We start from the raw sequence: 25,711 nt of genomic DNA on the forward strand, positions 1-25,711 counted from the left end.
CTATTCAGGTTTTTTTTAAATCCATTCTTTGCCTCTCTTTGTTCACTATTCATCCAGTCTCTTCTTCAGTATTCATTTTGACATACTCGTATCATTCATTCTTTTCATACGATCATATAATCTAAGTTGTCTGTTTTCTAAGAAGTCCACCACCAGGTTCTGCTTTAGTTATCTTCTCATGCTAACAATCATGTTGATGCGATCTTGTAATGTCTTTCAATCAATTCTTAGATATTGGAGCTCTGTTCTTATTAATTAGTTGTCTTTAACACAAGTTTCTGCTCCATTCTTGGTAGGGAGGAGGCATCAACTATTCTCTTCCCTCTTTATCGGTGTTTCCTTATCTTCTCTTACCTCTTTACTTCTCTTTCCATATATCCCGTTCAAGAATTTTTTAAATTCATTATTTGCCTCAACATCTTTAAAAACATCAACATATTTATATCACCAGTACTCTACATTTGTTAAAGCATATTACATTTTAATACGATGGTGATATAATACATATTAACATCTTTAATACTTCGAATTTGGTGCGTGCCTCCATGTGGTTTGGCTGGATAGTTCTTTTTGTAGAGAAAAAAAGGCCAAGAGAGTGAACTAAAATGGAATTCCTCCGGTAACTGGTAGTGCCGGTTGTATAGCTGATGCCAGAATTGTACAACTTCTAACTGTCGTCCTTTTTCAGGAGTTCTAAACTTCTGTGCAGTTAAGAAACAATAAAAATGGAAAGTTCATTTTTGAAGAATACTACCAAAGGTGGTTCTAATCCGTCATGTCTTAAGAATGTGTGACCGGCCATCTCGGATTATGCGGGGTCAGATACAAAAAAGTCTTGTTTAAGACTTGAGATGTGTTTTGTTCATTAGAGTTCTTAGTTAGTAGTACATCGATGTGAATGTTGCTGTTGGCATTCATATTGGTGGCATCCTGGCCTAGGTTAAGACTGGAAGCTGTCATAACCGAGGTATTAAAAATGACCCCCAGTAAAAGCCCATAAGGGCTAGGTACGGAGGAGGTGGTGTGGCGACTGTAACTGTCACATGGAGGGTGTTGGTCTGTACTAGTTCAGGATGTCCCTCTTAATTTAAATATGGAAAAGAAGCTTTAGTGATTTCAAATAAAGTAATTACTTTAAAAACAAGAAAACTAATGACAATTTATATGTATTTTTTTTGTTATGAAAGAGTGGGAATCAAAAATTATGTTCATTAGCCTGATGGAAAGTTGGTAGCATATGAAAAGACCCTGTTCCTGACCGGGATTCAAATCCAGGACCTCCTCATGAAATGCCGAGAAGGGTATTTTTTCAGAACACTGTATGGAACTTCATTTGATATTAACAAAACCTCTGTTAATTAGATGAGCTCCTTAATGTTCATATTATATTAATTTTATTTTATTTGGATCTATTGCTAAGAGATCAGTTAGATCAATTTTTAATTGTCACTCAAAAATATCAACGTTTTATGAAACCGAACTAGTGTTCTTGGTGGTGATGTATAAAAACCAGCTTAAGCATAGGTTTGGCTATTAAGGCTTTACCCTTTAAAATACTACTCTTTATTTAACTGGCATTGATTGATAAGGTCATTAGTCACTGACTAATTAATTCCAACAATGTGCAGTGGAACTGCACCTAGCATTGTGTTTAACTTTGATTATCTACACACACTAGTTTCGTAAACATAACTTGGTTACTAGTATTTCACCATCTACATTCAGTTACTATTGCAGTTTATCTATCTGCTGTTTATCATCTTACCTGTTTTCTGTTTCCTGTATCTTTTAACATTATACTGTCGCATGTTCATGGCTCGATCAGGATATTGAGAAATTAACAATTTTAGAATGTTTATATAATTACAATTTATTAGTTTAACAGTATAGAACATAAATAAAATAAGACCAATCAACAATAACAAACATTAATAATAAAAATAATGACAACTGTCAGTAATTGTAATAAACAATGATTACATACAAAATAGAATTTAAAGTAAGATCAGGATTTATTTGCAGGTAGTTAAATATAAAAACCAGAATTCAGCCGATTGACAAAAGACATTATCATCATGACTACTAATATTTACACCTCTAACAACTGGTTTTGTATTACTATGAAGATAATATTAGCCCAAAGTTCATTCATTCAAATACCTTTCCTGTTCACAAATAAAATTACCCTAATAATTTATAAATGAGTTCAATACTTTATCTCTTTCACTAATTTTCTATAGTCACTCACCGAACAACCTCCTGCGGCCTCCTACTGTCCTCATGGAATGCTTGAGATGTCACTTCACATGGTCAAATATGCACAATCTCACTTCTTCACTGACTTGTGTAATAACTCCTCCCTTTTTCAAAACTGAACTCACCTTGCCTTCGCTGGAGTATTTATACTCTTATCCTCTTTACTTACAGAACCAGACCCAAGTTGAAGCATGATAGTGATTTTCAGAGACATTTTCCCATACATTCCCACCCTGGTCTGGTATTTCTTCTCGTGGAACAACATCTGTGGTAGGTGTGTTGTTGGGCGGTATTAAAAAGAACTATTGTTCTTTGTTGTTTGTTTGTTGTAAATGGACCTGTTAGCTTTAGAAAAAGGATCCCTTTTAGTCCCCTTCTGGATTCCTCCCATTATATTTTCTACTACTTTCTTGTTAATTGGCAGGAATCTTTACTCAGGTCTGTTATACCGGACTTTATTGGAAATACCGGAATTTATTTTACTAGTATTGTTATAATTATGTAATACATTTTTTTATTTTTCAGGTTTTACATATGCATATCGCAAGTGAAAAGAAAAGTTGCCATTGACTACATCAGGATCGCCATGACAGTTACGATGTAAAACATTTTTATCCATTACATTTGTTGTTCCTAGAGTACGTGATTACCATGAAATATATACAACTCTACAACAGTTGTTTCAACCAGGTATTGTTATTATAATTATCATTATTATGTTTACCTTTGAGGTGAAGTGATAGCAACTCTACCTTTCTTCCAGAATATACTTGGTTTTTTCTTCCTAATCATATGTAGCACTTTCATGTGCTACTGAATTCATTTTTTTTTTGTCTTCAGTCATTTGACTGGTTTGATGCAGCTCTCCAAGATTCCCTATCTAGTGCTTATCGTTTCATTTCAGTATAACCTCTACATCCTACATCCCTAACAATTTGTTTTACATTTTCCAAACGTGGCCTGCCTACACAATTTTTTCCTTCTACCTGTCCTTCTAATATTAAAGCGACTATTCCAGGATGCCTTAGTATGTGGCCTATACGTCTGTCTCTTCTTTTAACCATATTTTTCCAAACACTTCTTTCTTCATACTCCGATTGTCCAAGTTTCACTTCCATATAAAGCGACACTCCAAACATATACTTTCAAAAATCTTTTCCTGACATTTAAATTAATTTTTGATGTAAACAAATTATATTTCTTACTGAAGGCTCGTTTTGCTTGTGCTATTCGGCATTTTATATCGCTCCTGCTTCGTCCATCTTTAGTAATTCTACTTCCCAAATAACAAAATTCATCTACCTCCATAATCTTTTCTCCTCCTATTTTCACATTCAGTGGTCCACCTGTGTTATTTCTACTACATTTCATTACTTTTGTTTTGTTCTTGTTTTTTTTTCACGCGATAGTTCTTGCGTAGGACTTCATCTATGCCGTTCATTGTTTCTACTAAATCCTTTTTACTCTTGGCTAGAATTACTATATCATCAGCAAATCGTAGCATCTTTATCTTTTCACCTTGTACTGTTACTCTGAATCTAAATTGTTCTTTAACATCATTAACTCCTAGTTCCATGTAAAGATTAAAAAGTATCGGAGATAGGGAACATCCTTGTCGGACTTCCTTTCTTATTACGGCTTCTTTCTTATGTTCTTCAATTATTACTGTTGCTGTTTGGTTCCTGTACATGTTAGCAATTGTTCTTCTATCTCTGTATTTGAACCCTAATTATTTTAAAATGCTGAACATTTTATTCCAGTCTACGTTATCGAATGCCTTTTCTAGGTCTATAAACGCCAAGTATGTCGGTTTGTTTTTCTTTAATCTTCCTTCTACTATTAATCGGAGGCCTAAAATTGCTTCCCTTGTCCCTATACTTTTCCTGAAACCAAATTGGTCTTCTAACACTTCTTCCACTCTCCTCTCAATTCTTCTGTATAGAATTCTAGTTAAGATTTTTGATGAATGACTAGTTAAACTAATTGTTCTGTATTCTTCACATTTGTCTGCCCCTGCTTTCTTTGGTATCATGACTATAACACATATTGGGGTCAATATCGCCATGGGAGTAAATAGTTTTTTGAGGTCGGTTTTCTCAAAATTTTACTAACATTACCCCATTTCATATTGAACTCGGTACATATGTACATGCTTATTTTACAATTTTAAATAAAGTTTTTGCCTCAAAATTCACCTCCTTTCCCCCAAAAAAACTAAAAAGCTATCTTTCTATCGTATATTTTTTAACAGTTTTTTTAGGAAGAAATAAAATTATTTTTATATCTTCCTTGACATAGTAGTAGTACAAGTGACCTTCCAAAAAATACTTTGGTGGCAATGTGGGTGTGGTGGGCCCCCGATCAAATTTTAAAAATATCGATTTTTTGAATTTTGTAAAGCTTTATTTGGTCTATTTAAAATTTTAACGCTATTAAAAGTTTAAGTAATAAGCTTTTAATAACAGTATTAGAATAAAGTTTTATTTCAATTCAATCCGACACCCAAAAAATAAACTTAGGTAACATTTTATCGACCGTATATTTTTTAGTGTAATTTTTTTTAGTTTCTTTCATTTAACAAAGAAACTAGAAAAATCAAAAAAATTGCTTGGAAGATGATTTTTATGGAGGCGATTAGAGGGAAATTTTGGAGGAGGGGATTTTTTGAATTTAAAAAATTTATTTAAACACACGATAATTTTACAGTAAACCATCATAAATATCCAAGCCGAAAAAATAAATTTTAGTTAACTTTTTTCACGTATCATTATTTTTCCACCGTATGAAAATAATTAATGCCAGGAAAATATCGAAAACTTTTTTGCCGGCTGTTAAGTAATTTATAACCGATACGTTATAAATTTTACGAGCGGGAGGGAGTCGGTTGATATAGACAGTAAAAAAATAAATCGTTTCATCTGATTTATGAAGGTTAACATTACCTTTTTGTGAATTCACGCGTGCCGGTGTAGAAACAACGCATTTTACTTACGACATTAGATCTCGTGTAAAAGAAATAATAGAAATAAAATGATGTACGAGTGAATTCGGTTTAGAGAAAGAAAATTAAAGAACGAATGAACGACCGAAAGAAAAGACGAAGAGAAGGGAAGGAGGGCTAATTAATAATTTTTGTTGTAGAATTGCGGTGCGACTGTGGGAACAAATATCGGAGTACAACCGGAGAAATACAAACAACTAACAGCACTGTTCCGTTACGAGACGGGGGCGATTAACGTGAAACTATTGTCCGATACTTATTTGCATCTACACCTATTATCATCGTCATCCTTACCATCAACGCTTTACTATTTTATTACCGTCTTTGATTGCGACCTGTTACCCTGGGAAAAACCGAATAACAAATCTACAAAATAGTACTGTTTTTGTACAAATTCTAGATCTTACGTCTATCGCATCTAACTGTCCAGCGGATATTTTATTTATTCTTCCATTTGTATTATTCGTTTTTTAATACGATGTCAAAATTCTCTTAAAAAGTATTTTTTATATTTTTTTTAATACACTAGCTTTTAAAGTTCATATCAAAGTAACTTAGATGGGATGAGGTGCTGATAAAATAAACTTCATTTTTTATTAGTTTACTAATTTAAACCGATAGAATCTCTTTATTTATTTGGATAAAGAACCCGGTTTCCTTCTGAGCTATATTGCCGGTCAGAACTGTACATATACCGATATAAATATATAACGCAAAATAATTAGTTTTATAATTTTTTGGTATTGAATTTTTCTAGGCAACAGAATTCAGTTTTTGGTTACTGATAATTTTCTTGTCCCCCCTGACTTCAGTTTGTCTTAGAACAGGGTAGAGGTATAATATAAGATTACGATATGTTATTTAGAAGGTTGGAGATGAGTAAATTAATATTTACCGTTTTCCAAACAACAGCCGATTAATATTGTTTATATTAGCATAAAAAATGCGTGTAACGATGACATAAATACTCGTACAAAAGGAACCTGCGAATGATATTTTAAGTGTAAGTGAATTTACTTTTGTTTTAAAAAATAATTTTTTTCCATAAATCTTTTTTTTATATTAAAAAAAACCGTTCTAATTTAGAAGAAAAAATAAACACTAGGTAGCTTACTACACTTGTAATAATTTTGCGTAGCGTACTTATTTACCCTTAGTTCGGAGGGGTTACAGTCCTTGATAGTTTTTTTGTATCCTTCCATACAAAAAAAAAAGCTGAAAAAATTTTGTAATAAATAAAATGTGAAAATTAAACTAACCTTTATCCACATATTATCTAACTTAAAGAGTTCCTACATAATCATGTAAATATGTACGTTTATATAAAAAATTATAATTCTTTGTTTTTTAAAAAAGAAGCAGGATAATAGGCATTACATAACCAGAAATAGGGGTGATTCGCTCGGTTACACCTTGTTATATAGATGAGAGGTAGGAGTGAGAACAACTTAAAACCGGGTTACTGGCTTTTGGACGACACCTTATGTATATTTTCCTTTAACTAAAAACAGCAGCAAAAATGTTAATATCTTCAACATTTTTGTTCTCATTTTTCTATTACCGGGTACATTTATTTTACTGCTACTGCAGTCGGTCGGTGTATAAATAAATAAATAACAAATATGACTTATATGATACTAAGCGGGTTTATTGTACGATTTTAAATATATATAAATATATATTAAATATAATCGACGTAAATATTAAAATAATGCGTTAGTTGAGATTTAAAAATTTTACAGTCAGAATATCGAAGCTTCTTATTATAAAATCAATCGATCAAAATCAAATAGTCGATTATTAAAACTATTTTTTGTAAAATGTAGGTATTTCATTCAAGGACATCGTATCGAATTCTAAGAATATAATACCGGCAAAAAGCAATTAAATAATTTTTGAATAGAAAGGTCTCCGAGGATCGAAGTAAGGTCTTTACGGTGTAGTAAATACTTTGTGATCGATAGATCGGCGTATGTTGTATTATTGTACCGGATCGACTATATAAACTGTGCGTACACGATATTGAAAGAAAGTTAACAATTTACAACAGCGTATCAATAAAGAGTCAAACTGACAACAAGGCTGGTAAATCTTACTAAATGAAAGCGGGCGCGAACGTGTTGTTTGTTACAGAGGAAATGACGTAAAAAGACCTGTCCATCCGACCTTGATGTCTGTCTGTGTCCTTACATCGCACCGTCCGATCTGTTTACTTCAGAGACCTTACCGTACTTGTCCTTTTTATTATTATTTTTTCGTTCCTGGTTTCTTATTTACATTTCTATTATCAGTCTGTTAGATTTAAAATTAAACTCTTTGCAAATAATTTACGGTGAATAAAAACGAAGGAAAATTTATTTCACTATAATAATAATAATTATAAAAAATAATAGTAATAATGAAAACTGCATTTAGTTTTTTTGTATATTTTTTAAATTATTTGTAATTGCGGTATGTATACCGTAATTGAAGAAAGTAGATAGCCTAGCAATGCGGTATAAAATTTATTATACGAACGGAAGGGATGATAAAAGTGTTGTGATGTGTGTAACATTTTGGTTTATATTATGTTAATATTTCTAATAATAGGCTTCGAAACAAAATAGATAGAACAATAAAAAAAAGGCAAAATTAACGTGAGTTATTTGTTTAGAAAGTTTTAACTCTTTAAACAAACAATTTTCTGATTAATAAAATATTTTAATAGAATTTGCTTTAAATAAAACGGATGTTTTATGCGCATATTATTTTATTTACATAGAAGACAAAATATCAAGAAACTAGCGATTTTACAGGAGAGAAATTTGATATTTCTCATTTTTTATTTGCTAATTTTCAACCGATGTTTAAACGTTTTTTTTAACGATTTTACTGTTAAGTGATTTTTAAACTATACAGAAAATTTGTATTTATATTTAAAAAAATTATCAATTTATTCGATAGTTTTTAAAGCGTTAATGAAAATATCCGCAATATCTAAAAAACCAGATACATTTTAAAATATGTCTTTAATTAAAATAACAAAAATTAAAAGCACGCTAACCTTAGTAGAAATGAAAATCGTAAAAAAATATATCGCTTAGACTATAAAGATCGAGCAGCAATCTGTTGAATAAATCAAGATACATATTTTTTCTTGTACTACCGAAGCTCTTTCCAAGAAACAACAACCTCGAGCAGTTTCATCACTATTCCGACAAAAGATAGTGCGACCTGTTGATATTTCTGAAATGACATTATACTTACCGACGGATAAAATTACGTTTACGTAATTTTTTAATTAATTATTAAATACGTTTTTATGAAGAAAAAGATATACTTTTTTAAAAGTTACGTCGCTATCTTCTAACCGAGCTTTTAAAATGTACCTGTTCAGTATGAAGAAATTTAGCAAAACTACGTGTACAGTAACATTAAAGTAGCGACATAAACTGCGCAATAGTAATTATTCAGTAAACTTTCAAATTAACTTGTAAACATTTTAATGAAAAAAGATATAATATTTTAATAGCCGACCGATTTCGTTAATTTCTATTTTTCTATTTCTTTACATTATTTTGTTTTTAATGGCGCACATTATTTAACAACCTAAAATGAAATAGCCGGCTTCCGTGGGGCGAGCGGTAGCGCTTGGCCTTTAATACGGAGGTTCCAGATTTGAATCCCAGTAAGGTATGGCGTTTTTCATACGCTACAAAATTCCATTTCTATATCCCACGCACAAGCTTTAAACTTATTGCCGGTATTATCAAGTAAAAAAGAAAAGAAAAGTGATGAACGCTGCGATTACACTATGTAACCGATATACATTAATTTCAATAACAATAAAAACCGGTACCCGATCCTTGAAATATTTTAATAATGTTTTGATCTAATGATGGAAAGAGTAAATCGTAAGAACGATCAAAGTACGGTAGCCTGGGACGAGTGAGGAAATTACAGTGCGATTTAAGATGAGCGAGCGGCCTTGAGTTTAGCCCTAAGCACGTCAGCCTAAAGGACTTTTATTAGTTCACCTAACTTCCTTATTATTTTAATTCCTTAACAAAACTCAAAACTGAATTATGAAGTACGTAAAAATAACCAAAAAATTTGTTTTTTCGAGTTTGGTCCATCTCACAGTTCAGTAGAAATGCCAAAATCACATTTGTTAGCAAAATCTTTAATTTAAAAAATAATTAATTTAAACGATTTTAAAAATTATTAGTATACATACTATACAGACAATTAGTTACGGAATTAATAACTTTCCTAATAGAAGTAGGCTGTGTAGTCTAAGAGAATACGTAGGAAGATATTATAATAAGTAGAAATATAAAGAAAAATGAAAGTTTAATGTTGTTTGCTATTATATTTTTGTGTTGCGTATACTGTAGTACGGTATGTTGTAATAATATCTAACAAAATTTAAAAGGAAACTACAACCGGCTAGGACACTCTGAGTTGCTACTTTCCGTATTCTAAAAATAAATGACAACCCTTGAGAAGAGAGAACCAAAAGAAATATTGGAAATTGTGTGCCAAGTTCTACAGTGAATCTGCTGAAAATGAATCTGGAACTAGACTTTCTTGTACAATATCTGATGTATAAAGGGTACATTGTTTTTAGAGGGAACTTCTATTGATGGTGTAGGTGTGTTTGATGTGCTAACGCAATAGTACTATCGTATTAAGATTTTGAAGTTAAAATACGTAATTAAATAATGAAAAAATGTTAAGTCAACGATATTCATTTAGCATTGTTGCGAACATACCGCTTTATCTGATAACTAGCGTATGTAATTATCGGTAAAAATGTCGGTTGTTCGAATTATTGTTAATAACGGTTGAAATTAAATAATCCTCGTCCTTATAACTAATGATAATTAATAATAGTAATTCAAGATAATTATTAAGCTTATTTCTACAAATTGACGTCTATGTTTGATGGATATCAGAATTGAAGAATAATGTGTCTCGAGTATAAATAATCTATTGATGGTATTATGACTATAAGTTAATAATATCTTTATTTTGTTACGTCATGTGGTTTTCACTTTTTTTAATAACTCATTGACCATATTCTTCGCTCGTTAAAATACACGTGTAGGGTATTACGAGGTCAAATTGTAAATAAAACTGGAAAATGTTATCTTATTATGTAAAATTAGAATCTTTTTTTTTTGTAAAATACTTTACAAAACGGATAAACTTTATCGTAATATTTTTATTTAATTTATTAAAATTTACGGTGATTAATTATTATTTTAAATAAAATGTAATAAATATAAAAGAATCACAAATCTTGATTTAATTTAATTATTTCGAACGTCTATATAAGAAATGTCTTTATAAGAAAACGTCTATATTAACGTGTTACTCGCACAGCAATACTCATACGTACGCACACACACATGTACACATGTTTACGGTTGTATTTGAATTGTACAACGCTTGTTCAGTACTGTCTGACGGTAGCCAATCAGAGCGAAGGAAGCCACCTGCGTTTGTAAACCCCCGTCCCTCCCTCTCCCCTCAGCGCATTAGTTAGACTGACAGAAGTTTTTACTTATGCCTCATCCCAAAAAAATTAAATAAAAAAAGATTTACCTCTAAAATTCCTCTTAGCTAAAGTCCTCTGTCACTGTATAAACTATACAATTTTATAAATTATGTTATTGTATTATTTTATCATTAAAATAATCATTTTATCATTTAATAATTATATCATTTATATCATTTTAATTTTTATCATTTTAATAATTATTTTATCATTTTATTTTTTTAATTTATTTTATTAAAGCATTTGTTACTATAAGAAATTTGTTTTATTTAATTTATTTATCAATAAACATTTCGCTTTAATCAACTGATTTTTTTTAAAAATCTAGAACAAATGAAGTATTACAATAAATAAAAATACCTTCAAAACTAGAATGATCTAATATACCGGTGATACAGATGGGGTTGATGAAGCTTTCTATTATTTAATCAAATCTAATGTTCAATCGTGTGTAATGTCTTTATCAGTAATGCAAGATTTCGCGCGCGCGCGCGCACACACACACACACACCACCACCGCGCAAATGAAATCTGTTACTCCATAATTAAAATTTTGCTTTTTAATTTTTATTAAGATACCAGTAGACCCGGTAATGCTTTGCTATTGCTATATATATATATATAGAGAGAGAGAGAGAGAGAGAATTTGATACACAATTGAAAATTTGATAAAAAAATTAAAAATCTGAACTTCACAAATTTTACCTTTCACTTATTCTCCTTCCCCTTTTTTCTTTCCAACTTCTCCCTTTCGCTCTTCTCCCTCATCGCTCACCCAGTTTCCTTTTTAGCCTTTCCCGTTTTCCCCTTTTCTCTTTCCACCCCTTTTCCCCGTTTTCCATTTTCAAAGTCTCTTCAATTTTTAAAAACGTCACTGTATTGTAATCTCTGCAGAGCAACAGTTTGGTCAGTACAGGATTCAAAACTTTTAATAATTTGAAGTATACGGGTTTCAAAAAAGTCGGTTTCCATCTTAAAAATAGTAGTTAAGTCGGTTACCTGTCCTCCGTACGGGTAAAAAAATATTTCCTAATATCTGAGATATTTCCATGCGAGAAACTTGCAAACTAATGGACGGAAGGGCAATAAACAATATGCGACTGTATTTCGTTTAAAATTCTCTTCCGCTTCAACTTCAATCTTCAAATCGATTACACCAGTCTTTACGGATTCATTTTGACGCGAACAGTCGATCACATATAAAGGATATTTGGTTTTGTAATCGGAAAACGTGTACGGCGAATCTATATTTTTATAATATGATTTTTGAAAATTAATAAACATTCTATACATCATCGCTTGGTTCCCTCGTAAATCTTCATACGGATATTTATTCGAATTGATCATTACACAAATATTTTTAACGTTACACGAATCGAATTCTGACGCGTCCTTCATGGCTTTGTCTTTCCTATCGGTTTGTAAACCTACAATAACATAGCGCGGTTTATCTATTTGCGACAACGTTGTCACATTCTATATAAAAGAATTCGTTTGAGGAACCGCCGTATTTTCCTGAAGGCCCTACTCTCTGAACGCCATACGCACATCCTTATTTTGATCTCTTATTTTAGCTAGTTCCAATTCATATTCGGGTGCCACCTTGAGGTACGGGACATCCCACACGATGTCTGTTAATTCTATCTTAGATTTGTGGTCGGGAACCGTAGCGCGTATCGCGTAATACGTCTCAACACCGATTCTTGTCTGTTGTTTATGATTATTTTTTTATAGTCTTCAGCGAAACCCAACAACATCGATAACGGTATGCGTAAATTGAAATTACCATTTTCATCTAAATCGACTTTATTTTTTCCAAAAATACATCTCGCTATTTCGGCAGATGTCAACGTAGAATTTGTCACTGAAAGAGCATTTTTCATAACAGTTGTCACGCCTACATTTCTCACCGAAGCTACTTCTTGCGCGTTAATAAGATATCTTATATCCTGGAATAAGAAGGCCGCACCAAAATTAACTAATTCTGAAGTAGTCGATTTTTTTCCGTCCGTTCAGGCGAGTTTGCCGGAAACAATCAAATAACTTTCACCCGGAACGGTATACGCGTCCGGTTGATTTATTGGGATTTTAATCTCCTTTTCGATTTTATTCGCTAAGGATGATTGTGAATTGATTATATGTTAGGGAGTCATCTGAACAGCGCTATCTTATTAACTGTTAAATAATTCATCTCTATAGAAAAAGTTTAATTTTTTATTTCAATAACGTAATGGTACTTTTAAGTTTCCCTTCGACTTTAGGTTTCAAAACCTAAAGATTTTAATTTTTTAACCCTTTCTTCGGTCAATTTGTAACGGTTTCTAACATCAATTTCATCAACACTTTCAAATACTAGCGGCATATCTATCTAAAATAACAAAAATAAAAATAAAATTACAATATTCTATTCAGAAACTCCGATGGATCCTTGATTCTTTCAAAACCAACATGATGTTTACTCGTTCGCCGCGCAAATTTAATAAATTATCATTTTCATCGGTCAACGATATAACTAAATCGTAAATTGCTCTCACATCTACCGGTAGAAATTCAGTATAAGGAGGATATTGTTCAATCTTATCGCCCGGATCTACACTCAGCGGAAACTCATATAAAATGCGGTCTTGATTTTCATTTCTATAACTACCCGAAATAATGTTACATTTCTCACGTACTACATTCACGGGAGCGATATTTATTATTTCATCCGAAAGATGCGTCGCATTCGCTTTGAGAATTCTCGGCCCATAGCCCAACAGCCTGCCGATACTGCAATCTGTATCCGAAAAGTCTATCCATACGGTGCTTTTAATTTCACACTGTAACGTATTTGGGTTTGCTTGCAATATGATGGTTTTATTAATTTTATTCATTTTATTCTGTATATATAGTTACTGATATCTTCAATTTCATAACTACCTGTTGGTATTGTTATGTATGCTTTTTTGTCAACACATAATTATTATTGTCATCTTATATGACATCCTTTTCCAAAGCGAAACAAAATTTATTATTTTTGTTTTCCTCGACGTGTGTTGGCGGTCATCTACCATTTGAGACCCGATTCGTATTGGCCTTTTGAAAGGTCGATCGGAAGAAAAAATGATTTTTAATCATCGAACTGTTACCATCACTTGATAATAGACGCGACATATCTTTTTACAAAAAATAGAAAACAAAAAACGTATAATTTATTCGGATAAAAATTCTAAACATAATCGACCGCAAATCACATCATCGTCGGTTTGATATCTATTGTAATTTGTACGTTACGTTGGAGTTCCTGAAATAATTCATCAGTTCTGGAGGCGGATTCGCATCGCCTATGCTATCAAAATAATCTACATTTTTATCGATTTTTCGAAAACAAACCCAATGCGTACCCGCGGCCCTTTGAGGCGTCTAAATTCACTATCGAGCATTCATTTTTCCAAATCTTTTTCGGTAAAGCGTCCGACATAAAAAACACCGCGGATCGTTTCGCGATCGTACAAAGCGCGATTTGGTATTGAATTGATTATTTTTTTTCTTAGCCGTACCGCCGCATTTCTTCAATCTCAATCGATCGCCAAATTTGGATTTAAGTTTCATCGCGTTAGTTACTGCGTAGGCGGCCGCTCTTTCAGTCAAACTGCTATCCGGCGCGAGCACACGTTTCCACGCCCGTTCGGCAAGCGCTTTATCGGCTTGAGATCTTGTTTTATTATCTGAATATTTCGAATAAGCTATATCGCGCAGTTTACACGCCTCATCTAATTTATTTATGCCTCTATCACCACGCTTCAACCTCTTATCCAAGTTCGTGCCAGGACTGCAATAATTGTAACCTGGAATATGAGCTTCAAACGGTAATAAATCTACAGCCTTATTGATTACTGACCCGATTATACCGCGTCCGCCTTTTTTCTTGGAAATATTTTCTTCATCACCTTCATATCTCTATATATAAAAAAATTATTTTTTCATTAAAATACATTATTCATCATGTCGAACCAAATTTATTTTTACGCCATCATTATTGTTTTTGTTAATAGCTTCCGAAATTAAATTATTAATTTAAATATTTTGATTTATAATAATTATTAACCTCTGATTGTAAAAAAAATTACGATAAATAATAATTCAATAATAGTAATAAAAAAATATATATCAGCAGTTATGAATGAAATAAAAATTTATGTACTTTTCATTTTTAAAAAAAATGTGTATATGTAATTTAGTAAGCGTACGAGGAAGTCATGTGGTGCTCAGATCAGATTTTTTGTAAGATATTTGGTATTTCGCATAACTCGAAAACGATTAACCGTTGGATGTTGAAATTTTGGTTTGGATTTAGGACTGCTGTACCATCTAGTTGTGCACCTCCCATTTTTATATCAATCGACCGGACCAAAAGTAGCCAAAAAATCCAATTTTTTTGGATTTTGGGCTTTTCTTAACTGCAGTAATAAGCTTTCATTGAAATATTTTCAACTAATATATATTAGGGTGTGGCTGCCGACAAATTAAATACATTATGAAAATTTTAAAGGATAATCACCAACGGAATACAAAAAATGCAAAAAACTCTGTCGCAGTAAGTGCGTCAGAAGGGCGGATTTCCGGTTTTAGTTAAGAATTAATTGTAAAGGATGTTCCGCTGTTGTAATGATTTTTGAAAATAATATTGCTTTCAGTGTTGTGTCCTAGTAAAAGCTAGTTACTTTTATACGGATTATAATCCTAGACAGTGGATACCGGTGAACATTTGTGATTGGGATTCAATTGACTCTGAGATTCCGGGTTTGAATACCGGTCAGGCATGGCATTTTAACACACGCTACAAATCATTCATCTCATCCTCTGAAGCAATACTTAACTGTGGAGCCGGAGATTAAACAAAAAACAAAAATTCAATTGACCACAAATCTCAGGAATGGTCGGTCTGAGTATTCAATATGACATCTCATTTACATGTCATAGATAATACTGCGAGATACTAAGTATTGTTCCAATAAATATATTATACTTGTATATTTATGTTTCGGTTCTTCCTCAATTTTACATAATTGTTGAGTTTGACGGCATCAATTGCTTAATACTGCTACTTGCCATCAACCTGTTTTGATACTATTACGTATAATTTACGTATAATTTAATTTGGAGCTATGTTCACAAAAAATAAAATTATAAAATTATCTCAAAACGATTAAAATTTCAAAACTGATTTTTTTTTTGTTGACACACCCCTTTCTTCATACCAGATCAAATTTTGGATTATTGTGAAATTAAAATATTATAGCGATAGTGCTTGGAAAAATTTGATTTTGGCTTCAAACATTTTTTTTTTGTCTTCAGTCATTTTACTGGTTTGATGTAGCTCTCCAAGATTCCCTATCTAGTGTTAGTCGTTTCATTTCGTTATACACCCTCTACATCCTACATTCCGAACAATTTGTTTTACATATTTCAAATGTGGCCTGCCTAGACAATTTTTTCCTTCTACCTGTCCCTCCAATATTAAAGCGACTATTCCAGGATGCCTTAATATGTGGCCTATATTCAGTCTCTTCTTTTAGCTATATTTTTCCAAATGCTTCTTTCTTCATCAATTTGCCGCAACACCTCATCATTTGTCACTTTATCCATCCATTTGATTTTTAACATTCTCCTAAGCACCGCATTTCAAAAGTTTCTAATAATATCTTCTCAGATACTCCGATCGTCCAAGTTTCACTTCCATGTAAAGCTACGCTTCAAACATATACTTTCAAAAATCTGTTCCTGGTGTTTAAATTAATTTTTGATGTAAACGGTATTATATTTCTGACTGAAGGCTCGTTTCGCCTGTGATGTACTGCATTTTATATCACTCCTTCGTCCGTTTTTAGTAATTCTACTTCCCAAATAACAAAATTCTTCTACCTCCATAATCTTTTCTGTTCCTATTTTCACATACAGTGGTCTATCTTTGTTACATTTTTTTTTCTTCGTATTTCTTCGTTATTTTTTCATCTTCGTTACATTTTGTTACTTTCGTTTTGTTCTTGTTTATTTTCATGCGGTAGTTCTTGCGTAGGACTTCATCCATGCCGTTCATTGTTTCTTCTAAATCCTTTTTACTCTCGGCTAGAATTACTCTATCATCAGCAAATCGTATCATCTTTATCTTTTCACCTTGTACTGTTACTCCAAATCTAAATTTCCCTGTCATTAACAGCTAGTTCCATGTAAAGATTAAAAAGTAACTAGGATAGGTAACAGGATGTTACCTAATAAAAAAGGGAGTCCGACAAGGATTGTCGGACTCCCTTTTTTATTACGGCTTCTTTCTTATGTTCTTCAATTATTACTGTTGCTGTTTGGTTCCTGTAAAGGTTAGCAATCGTTCTTCTATCTCTGTATTTGAACCCTAATTTTTTTTAAAATGATGAACATTTTATTTCAGTCTAAGTTATCGAAAGCCTTTTCTAGGTCTATAAATGCCAAGTATGTTGGTTTGTTTTTCTTTAAACAAACAGTTTTTGGGTCAAATATATATTTTGAATATGAATCGTACAAAATTATTTCGCGCTACGTATTGCTCACAGAAATCTAATTCTGGCTTTCTATATAACAAGTTACCTTTCAAATTACTACGTGAAAACCTTGAAAATCTTTGAAAACGTATCCAAAAACCAATTTTGTTTCCTCTAACTCCGGTTTCTGATAACCGATTCATTTGAAATTCATTAGGGATGTATTTTCAACAGGTTTACATCTCCCCCATCAATTTTCTTCAAAATCTGTTAAAATTTGCGTCCGGTAGAGCAGGTGAAAAAATCTTTTAAATGTATATATATATGTATATAAACGTTGCAGAATCGTTTTCAGGAGACACCAAATCGTACAGAAAAGTTTGTTTCCCTCCTTCTCCCAGCGACATGCTCTTAGAAAATCTGATCAGTAGCAATAGCGATTTCTATAAATTCTTGGTAAATCCGCTACTTTCAAGTTCTCCATATTAGGGTTTGTAATAGTAGATGCGGGATGCGTTTTTCCATTATTATACAATCGTTAGTGGTAAAGAAAAAATTAATAAATGTACTAATTAGTATAAAAACACATAACCGAAAACATTAAATTGTAATTAAAAAAAAAAAAAATTAATTCCAAGATACTTTTTTGATATGTGTAGATTAATAAATGCACGTATTAAATTAATAATATATTCAAGGATACGTATACACGCTACAATTTGTTTCCAGGCGAACAGTTTTTGTATAAAAATACGGTAGCATTTTTATAAAAATCAATTTTTACAACCATTAGTCGCCTCAATTAGTTTCCTCAAAGCCAAGTCTTTTGCGTCCCACACACACACACACACACACACACGTGTGTGTGTGTGTGTGTGTGTGTGTGTGTGAGAGAGAGAGCAACAGATCAAAAGAAGGAGGGAAACAAACTTTTCTGTACGATTTGGTGTCTCCTGAAAACGATTCTGCAACGTTTATATACATATATATACATTTAAAAGATTTTTTCACCCGCTCTACCGGACGCAAATTTTAACACACACACACACACACACACACACACACACACACACACACACACACGTGTACACACACACACGTGTGCGTGTGTGAGAGAGAGAGAGAGAGCAACAGATCAAAAGACTTGGCTTTGAGGAAACTAATTGAGGCGACTAATGGTTGTAAAAATTGATTTTTATAAAAAACAATACACACACACACACGTGTGTGTGTGTGTGTTGTATCTGAGAGGGATAACAAAAAAAGAAAGGCAGCTGAAGTATAGTTGTTAATTTTACTTTTATAAGTACAGAAAAAAACATCTTATCCTATTGTCAAGAGTATAGAATAAAATCTGTGTTGTTTTGATGGTAATATTTAAAACAAAAAATGCCGTTTAGTTAATTTTCAAGGACAAAAATGAGTACGTGCTTTAACAAATAAAATACATACCACTATAGCTTACAATAAAAAACATATAGAAAGAGTGGAGAGGGTAAAATGAGAAACGAATAACTGGGAGATAGACAGACGTGACTCAATAGACAGACACTCGTTTTATCTTTTTAACTGTTTTACAGTAGCAAATGTTCAGCTTTGTAAGGAAGAAATAAATCAATCTCGTTTTATATTATTTTAAAATTTAGCGTACACGAGTATATGTATAATTAAATAAATTAAAAACTGTACCATTACAATAAAAAAAAGTTATCAGTAAATCAAATAAATATTTACGCACGGATTTAACTTATCTTTCAACAGCCGACTGCTAAAACCATACTAAGCGAATTTGAATTTTTAGAATTTCTTCAACACAAATGTTTTAATAAAATGTATTTTATGAATAATATATTCTAAGGTATTCAATTAAAATAAGAAAAAAAAAATATATGTCTAGAAAATAATTTTTAACCAAATACATTTTATATTTACCAATTTTAATTGATCAAATAATACCGTTTTCAGTCTTAGAGAACATAAAATATTCTCTTTATTAAATTTTCTTTCTTACTTTTCCTAATTGAAAATATAATTATCGGTGTATAAAACGAAAGTTCAGTTCTGTAAATTACTATTCAAAAAACAAATTTGTTAATTTTCAACTAGATTAGCAATTCTGATAACGAATGTTTTTATTAAATAATATTTTAATGCAGGTAAAAAATAAATAAAATCATATTGAAATTAGATTCTAATTTTTATTTTAAAGTATATATTTAAAATTCAAATTTATATTTTAAACAGGGGGTTTCAGTCACGAGGGGGTTGTTAGTGCGAGTAAACAATTGTAACATTCATTCAGAAACACCGAAAAGTAATTAAGTTCTTTTTGAATTCTTTTAAACTCGTACCAAATCCCTCAAACGAGTCGCTCGAGTCTGAGCGAGTAAACTCCTCTAATATCACCGACCGATCAGACACACAGAAAAGTAAGAAAGTTGTTTGTAAATCTTATAACGTCGTGCCGATTAAGAGACATCTCAAAGTCTCGTCAAATCGCTTACCTTTATGCGTGTCGTTTGTATTAATTGCTTTTAATTATTCAAAATTTAATTTTATGATTCTCACATTGCCTTTTATTTGGAGTGAAGACAAGTAATTCGTTTTTCTTAGACAAGTTTTTTTCTTAACTTTTTTAGAAACGTAGTTTTATACCATTTATTTTTTGTCTTCAGTCATTTGACTGGTTTTATGCGGCTCTCCAAGATTCCCTATCTAGTGCTAGTCGTTTCATTTCAGTATACCCCCTACATCCTACATCCCTAACAATTTGTTTTACATATTCCAAACGTGGCCTGCCTACACAATTTTTTCCTTCTACCTGTCCTTCCAATATTAAAGCGACTATTCCAGGATGCGTTAGTATGTGGCCTATAAGTCTGTCTCTTCTTTTAACTATATTTTTCCAAATGCTTCTTTCTTCATCTATTTGCCGCAATACCTCTTCATTTGTCACTTTATCCACCCATCTGATTTTTAACATTCTCCTATAGCACCGCATTTCAAAAGCTTCTAATCTTTTCTTCTCAGATATTCCGATTGTCCAAGCTTCACTTCCATATAAAGCGACACTCCAAACATACACTTTCAAAAATTTTTTCCTGACATTTAAATTAATTTTTGATGTTAACAAATTATATTTCTGACTGAAGGCTCGTTTCGCTTGTGCTATTTCGCCTTTTATATCGCTCCTGCTTCGTCCATCTTTAGTAATTCTCCTTCCCAAATAACAAAATTCTTCTACCTCCATAATCTTTTCTCCTCCTATTTTCACATTCATTGGTACATCTTTGTTATTTCTAATACATTTCATTACGTTTGTTTTGTATTTGTTTATTTTCACGCAATAGTTGTTGCGTAGGACTTCATCTATGCCGTACATTGTTTCTTCTAGATCCTTTTTACTCTCGGCTAGAATTACTATATCATCAGCAAATCGCAGCATCTTTATCTTTTCACCTTGTACTGTTACTCTGAATCTAAATTGTTCCTTAACATCATGAACTGCTAGTTCCATGTAAAGATTAAAAAGTAACGGGGACAGGGAACATCCTTGTCGGACTCCCTTTCGTATTACGGCTTCTTTCTTATGTTCTTCAATTGTTACTGTTGCTGTTTGGTTCCTGTACATGCTAGCAATTGTTCTTCTATCCCTGTATTTGAACTATAATTTTTTTAAAATGCTGAACATTTTATTCCAGTCTACGTTATCGCATGCTTTTTCTAGGTCTATAAACGCAAAAAACAAAGTATGTTGGTTTGTTTTTCTTTAATCTTTCTTCTACTATTAATCTGAGGCCTAAAATTGCTTCCCTTGTCCCTATACTTTTCCTTAAACCAAATTGGTCTTCTCCTAACCCTTCTTCCACTCTCCTCTCAATTCCTCTGTATAGAATTCTAGTTAAGATTTTTGATGCATGACTAGTTAAACTAATTAGTTAAACTGTATTCTGTATTCTTCACATTTATCTGCCCCTGCTTTCATGACTATAACGCTTTTTTTGAGGTCTGACGGAACTTTTTCATAAATATTACACACCAGCTTGTATAATCTATCAATCGCTTCCTCACCTGCACTGCGCAGTAATTCTACAGGTATTCCGTCTATTCCAGGAGCCTTTCTGCCATTTAAATCTTTTAATGTTCTCTTAAATTCAGATCTCAGTATTGTTTCTCCCATTTCATCCTCCTCAACTTCCTCTTCTTCCTTTATAACACCAATTTTAGTACAATTTGTCTAATTACTGTATTTTATAGTCAACAAGTGTGAAAATCATTAAATAAAATATTTATTATTAAATGTCCAATCATTATGGCTATACTTAAAATAATTTATTCTGATACTTACTGTTATATTAGGCGATAAGCCGGTCAAAGTTATTTGTGAAATGTTATTTGAGGGAAGTGGTAAAGTCGTGATATACTTGAAACCTTCATCTAATTCTAGTGGCAGTGATGATAAATAATTTTTTGCTGAATATAGCTCAGTATGATTAACATTTTTATATGATTTAGTGTAGAATTGTAATATTCCAAGAAGAAAGTTTCGAGGGGAAAGTTTTTATCCTTAGTTCAGTGCAATCGATAATCAATCCTTCCTCTTCCGGGCGGTAGAAACATTTCCATTCTTTTGGACATTTAGTACTAGATTCGTTTATTATTTTGACTTAATTTACATGTTAGAAGTTTTGATGGCACCATATTCCAGTACAAACTTTCTAATTGCTTTGGTCCAGAACATGTTATTTGATTATTTGAAATGATATCAATCAAATAATAAGCTTCTGGTGTTAGAGTTCCCTCAAAAAACTTTTTAAGGTGATAATTTCTACTGTCACATAATAATGGATTCCCAATCAGATTAATTCTAGCACTATGATTTTCTAATGTTTTGTAATGGTGTGAAGTTGATGAATTCGATTCATATTGTGCAAGTGCCAGTAATTCCATCGGCTGAAGATCAATCACTGAAATATTGTTGTATGATAAATCAACTGTTACATAATTCATTGAGCGAAAATGAAGATCATTAGCCTAAAAAAAATTATAATTTAACGTAAATATGTTAATTTATAACAAAATAGTTTATTAATATTAAAATATGACATAGAAAGACGTTCAGTCAGAGAAATATATTTATAATAGTAGTGACAACCACAACCTTATGAACCACCAGATGGTAATTAACACAAGACTGTTAAATTGGAGCCATGAGAAAGCAAATAATGCCCTCTACAACACAGGAAGTATTTCAGTTCTCAAATCATCTTCATTAAATAGTACTGATGTTATAACAAGTTACTAATGTTTTATTCTTAACTATATACATTTTATAATATTTGGCTAAGAACACATTATCCTGGTACGATAAGCGCTAATTACATTTTAAAGTGAGTTGTTGTTTTATTGAATAGTATTAAAATTGATAAATCGCTATTTAAATAAAAGATATTTACCAAAGCTATATTGCTTTCCCCACATCAACAACCAACTCTATGATCTTTTAAGGAAAAATAATACTTTTTATATTGCGCCTACTTGTGTGCTCACAGTTTATTGTTTTATCTAATTATCTATAAAGGATTATTTCTGTCGCTTAATTAGCAATGTCAATATTGCATTCAGTGTATATCTATTTTATTGCCAACTCTAATAAAAAATTCACTAGGTGATTCATAACTATCTCTGCTCATCTGTCATACCCTTATTCTTTAGCATTTTGATTTTATATTTTCTGTATACGCAGTTTATTGTTTAATCTGTTCTAAAAATTTTAAGTATTAAGTTTGTTTTATCTTTTGTAATACTTATTTAAACATTGACATCTGGATAATTTATCTTTTAATTTAATTCACTTTCTTAGTTAAAAAAAGAAGTAGGGTTATGTTTTTAACTGACCAAGGCTTAGCTTTACAGAAATTTAATAGTCTTAGCAGTATTTTTGGCATATTCAATTCCTTTATTCAGTTTATTGATAATGAAAACATCATTAATGTTATTTTTTTTATGGATATAGGGCCTTTATTTATTTATAGAACTAGAATCTTTTTCGTTAATTAAATCATTAAAACAACTAAAATCTATCTTTACATTGTAACTTATTTTTCTGTTTACTGTTTAGAACTATCGTATGGTCTAAATGCTCTGGTTGTAATTTAAAACAAGGTTATCTTATCTCTTTTAAACAAATAGTCTGCAAATGATCTTAAACTTATGTTGGCCTCAAAGTAATATTAACTTGTGATTTTCATCCCTGACTATTCTGTAGGGTTTTATACTTATTTATTTTATTATTGTTATTTGGTAAATTTATATTCCTGTCACCGGATAAGATAAATTTTTTTTTAAGGCTGAGTAATAATGATTACAATTAAAAAACAAGAATTATTTTGACAATCGATTCAATCTGTAAAGCGGTTGAGACAGAAAAAATATGAAAAATAAACTGCAGTTTTTTAATCTTATTACCTAACTCAGAAGATTTAACTTTTCTTCGATCTAAACTAAGGTTCTCCTCATAAAACTGTTATATTCAGTTTCTGTACTTAATGAATATAATTTTTTATCTGGATGGTGAGCTTCATTCAAATATTCATATTTCCAATAAAACAATTTTTTGATGTTCTTTTGTTAGAATAAAAAATGAAAAATCAAACGTTTTTCTTAGATTTTTTGAATCAAACAAATTGAATTTGGAATTTTCCTTAAGTTTTATTGATTTTGATTCCTTAATAAGGCTTTATTCTATATTAATATGTATGTACATTTGTAACTTTTTTTTTAATGAAAAACATTAAAATAAAAATAAAAATGTAATGACTATATTAATTAATAAATTTTATTTAAGTAAAGCACAAAGCATTTTAAAAGTTTGTAATAGTTCAAAGTTATTTAATGACATTGTTATTTTTGGACACCTTTGTGTTCTGTTTCTCATTAAAACCTTACTTCTCTATATCCGTTAATATTTGTATTAATTTTTTATCTTAAACTCCTTGCAACCTTCTCACTGCTCAAATAGTTGTTTGTGCACACTGGAGTATGGGTTTCTAAAGCCAAATGGTGAGAAGTTTATCTTGTTGCATCTATGAAAGATTTCTTCTTTTTAATCTGATCTACAAACTTAACAATGATAGGAATCAGGCCATTTTGTCCTGATCATACCTTCAGCCTATATAGATATCAGTCATCTCAACCAAACTGGATAATCTACATTTTTACAATGTTCAAGAATTATGACAAAATTCTGGGTTCCAGGGATTGTAGAATTAACATAAAACAACATATTACAGATAAAAATAACGTAGTGAACTTACATTCTAATTACCAAGATTTATGGTTTCTGTGGGGAAAAGTAAGTGATGATTAAAAACTACTAATTTTTTGTTACTTTAGATTCAATTACATCGTATTGCAGCAAAGAGTTTTGAGACTTGTTGCCAGGTGAATTGGGCTACTTACATTATATGTTATGTGTGATCTGTTGGATATCACATTGATATTGTTGGATATATCACATTGTTGCAGGGGATTTATCATGTAACAAGTTATTTGTATGTCTGTTATGTTAAGTGATATATCCATAATGGTTGTAGGTGACTTGACTTGAATTTTAAGTTATTCTTGAAATTCATGTAGCCATCTTCAGGTATAACTTGGGAAAGTGAGGAGTGTAGTTGTTTCCCAATGATTTTTCTGAACCAAATGTGTGATTGCTTAAAGGCATGCCAGGTCTACTAAAATGCAGGCAGTATTAAGCCATACAAATGACACTTTCATTCTGTTCATTAAGGAACTTACTACAGTGAATATTGTACTCTCAGAGTACAAAATATTGCTAATGGTGCATCTTTTACATCAGGTCGTTTATATATGTCTCACTTAAAAGAAAAACTGGGATAGATAATAAAGAAACTAATTAATTACTCCTTTTTTTTGTAAAATGAATGTACGCTATTCACCGGACTGCTTAACTCAGAAGTAGTATTATTTGTTTAGAAAATCATATTTTGGCATTATTATCTATATTTGTTTACTTTGCAATCAGTCTCATGATGAATATGATTTGTATACACATTTATGTTAATTATCAACTGTTAAATGATAAACCACTCCAAATTTAATAATTACTTAGTTTGTAAAACTTAATGCTTTCAATTATTCTTGCAACCATCTTCAGTGACTGGTGTTGCTGTTCTTTCTCTTGGCATTTATTATGTATTATGGGTAGATGTTTTTAATTAGACAGAGATTTTTAAGTTGTAATTGGAAAGTATGCTAGATTCAAATTTTCTATTTATTTAATACAACATTGTTTTTTGTTATGGAATATTTTATTATGTTAAAGCGTGTTAAAATATTTGGTGCAATGGTTTTCCCATTTATTTAACTCATTAACCTGAATAATTTTTTCAA

The 25,711-nt window shown here is 31.3% G+C and overlaps 1 protein-coding gene across 5 annotated transcripts in view; it reads left to right on the forward strand.

Annotated features, from left to right (window-relative positions):
- Positions 1-25,711, forward strand: part of LOC142324219 (uncharacterized) — a 107,910-nt gene that overhangs the window by 20,837 nt on the left and 61,362 nt on the right. For all 5 annotated transcript variants that reach the window (XM_075365028.1, XM_075365030.1, XM_075365029.1 and 2 more), the window contains one exon: positions 2,782-2,946. In XM_075365028.1, coding sequence (XP_075221143.1) covers positions 2,908-2,946 — 39 coding nt within the window. In that variant the 5' untranslated portion in view covers positions 2,782-2,907. The remainder of the gene's footprint in view (positions 1-2,781; positions 2,947-25,711) is intronic.

This window comes from Lycorma delicatula, chromosome 4 (genome assembly GCF_047948215.1).
Source record: "Lycorma delicatula isolate Av1 chromosome 4, ASM4794821v1, whole genome shotgun sequence".
In the NCBI taxonomy this organism is placed as follows: Eukaryota; Metazoa; Arthropoda; class Insecta; order Hemiptera; family Fulgoridae; genus Lycorma; species Lycorma delicatula.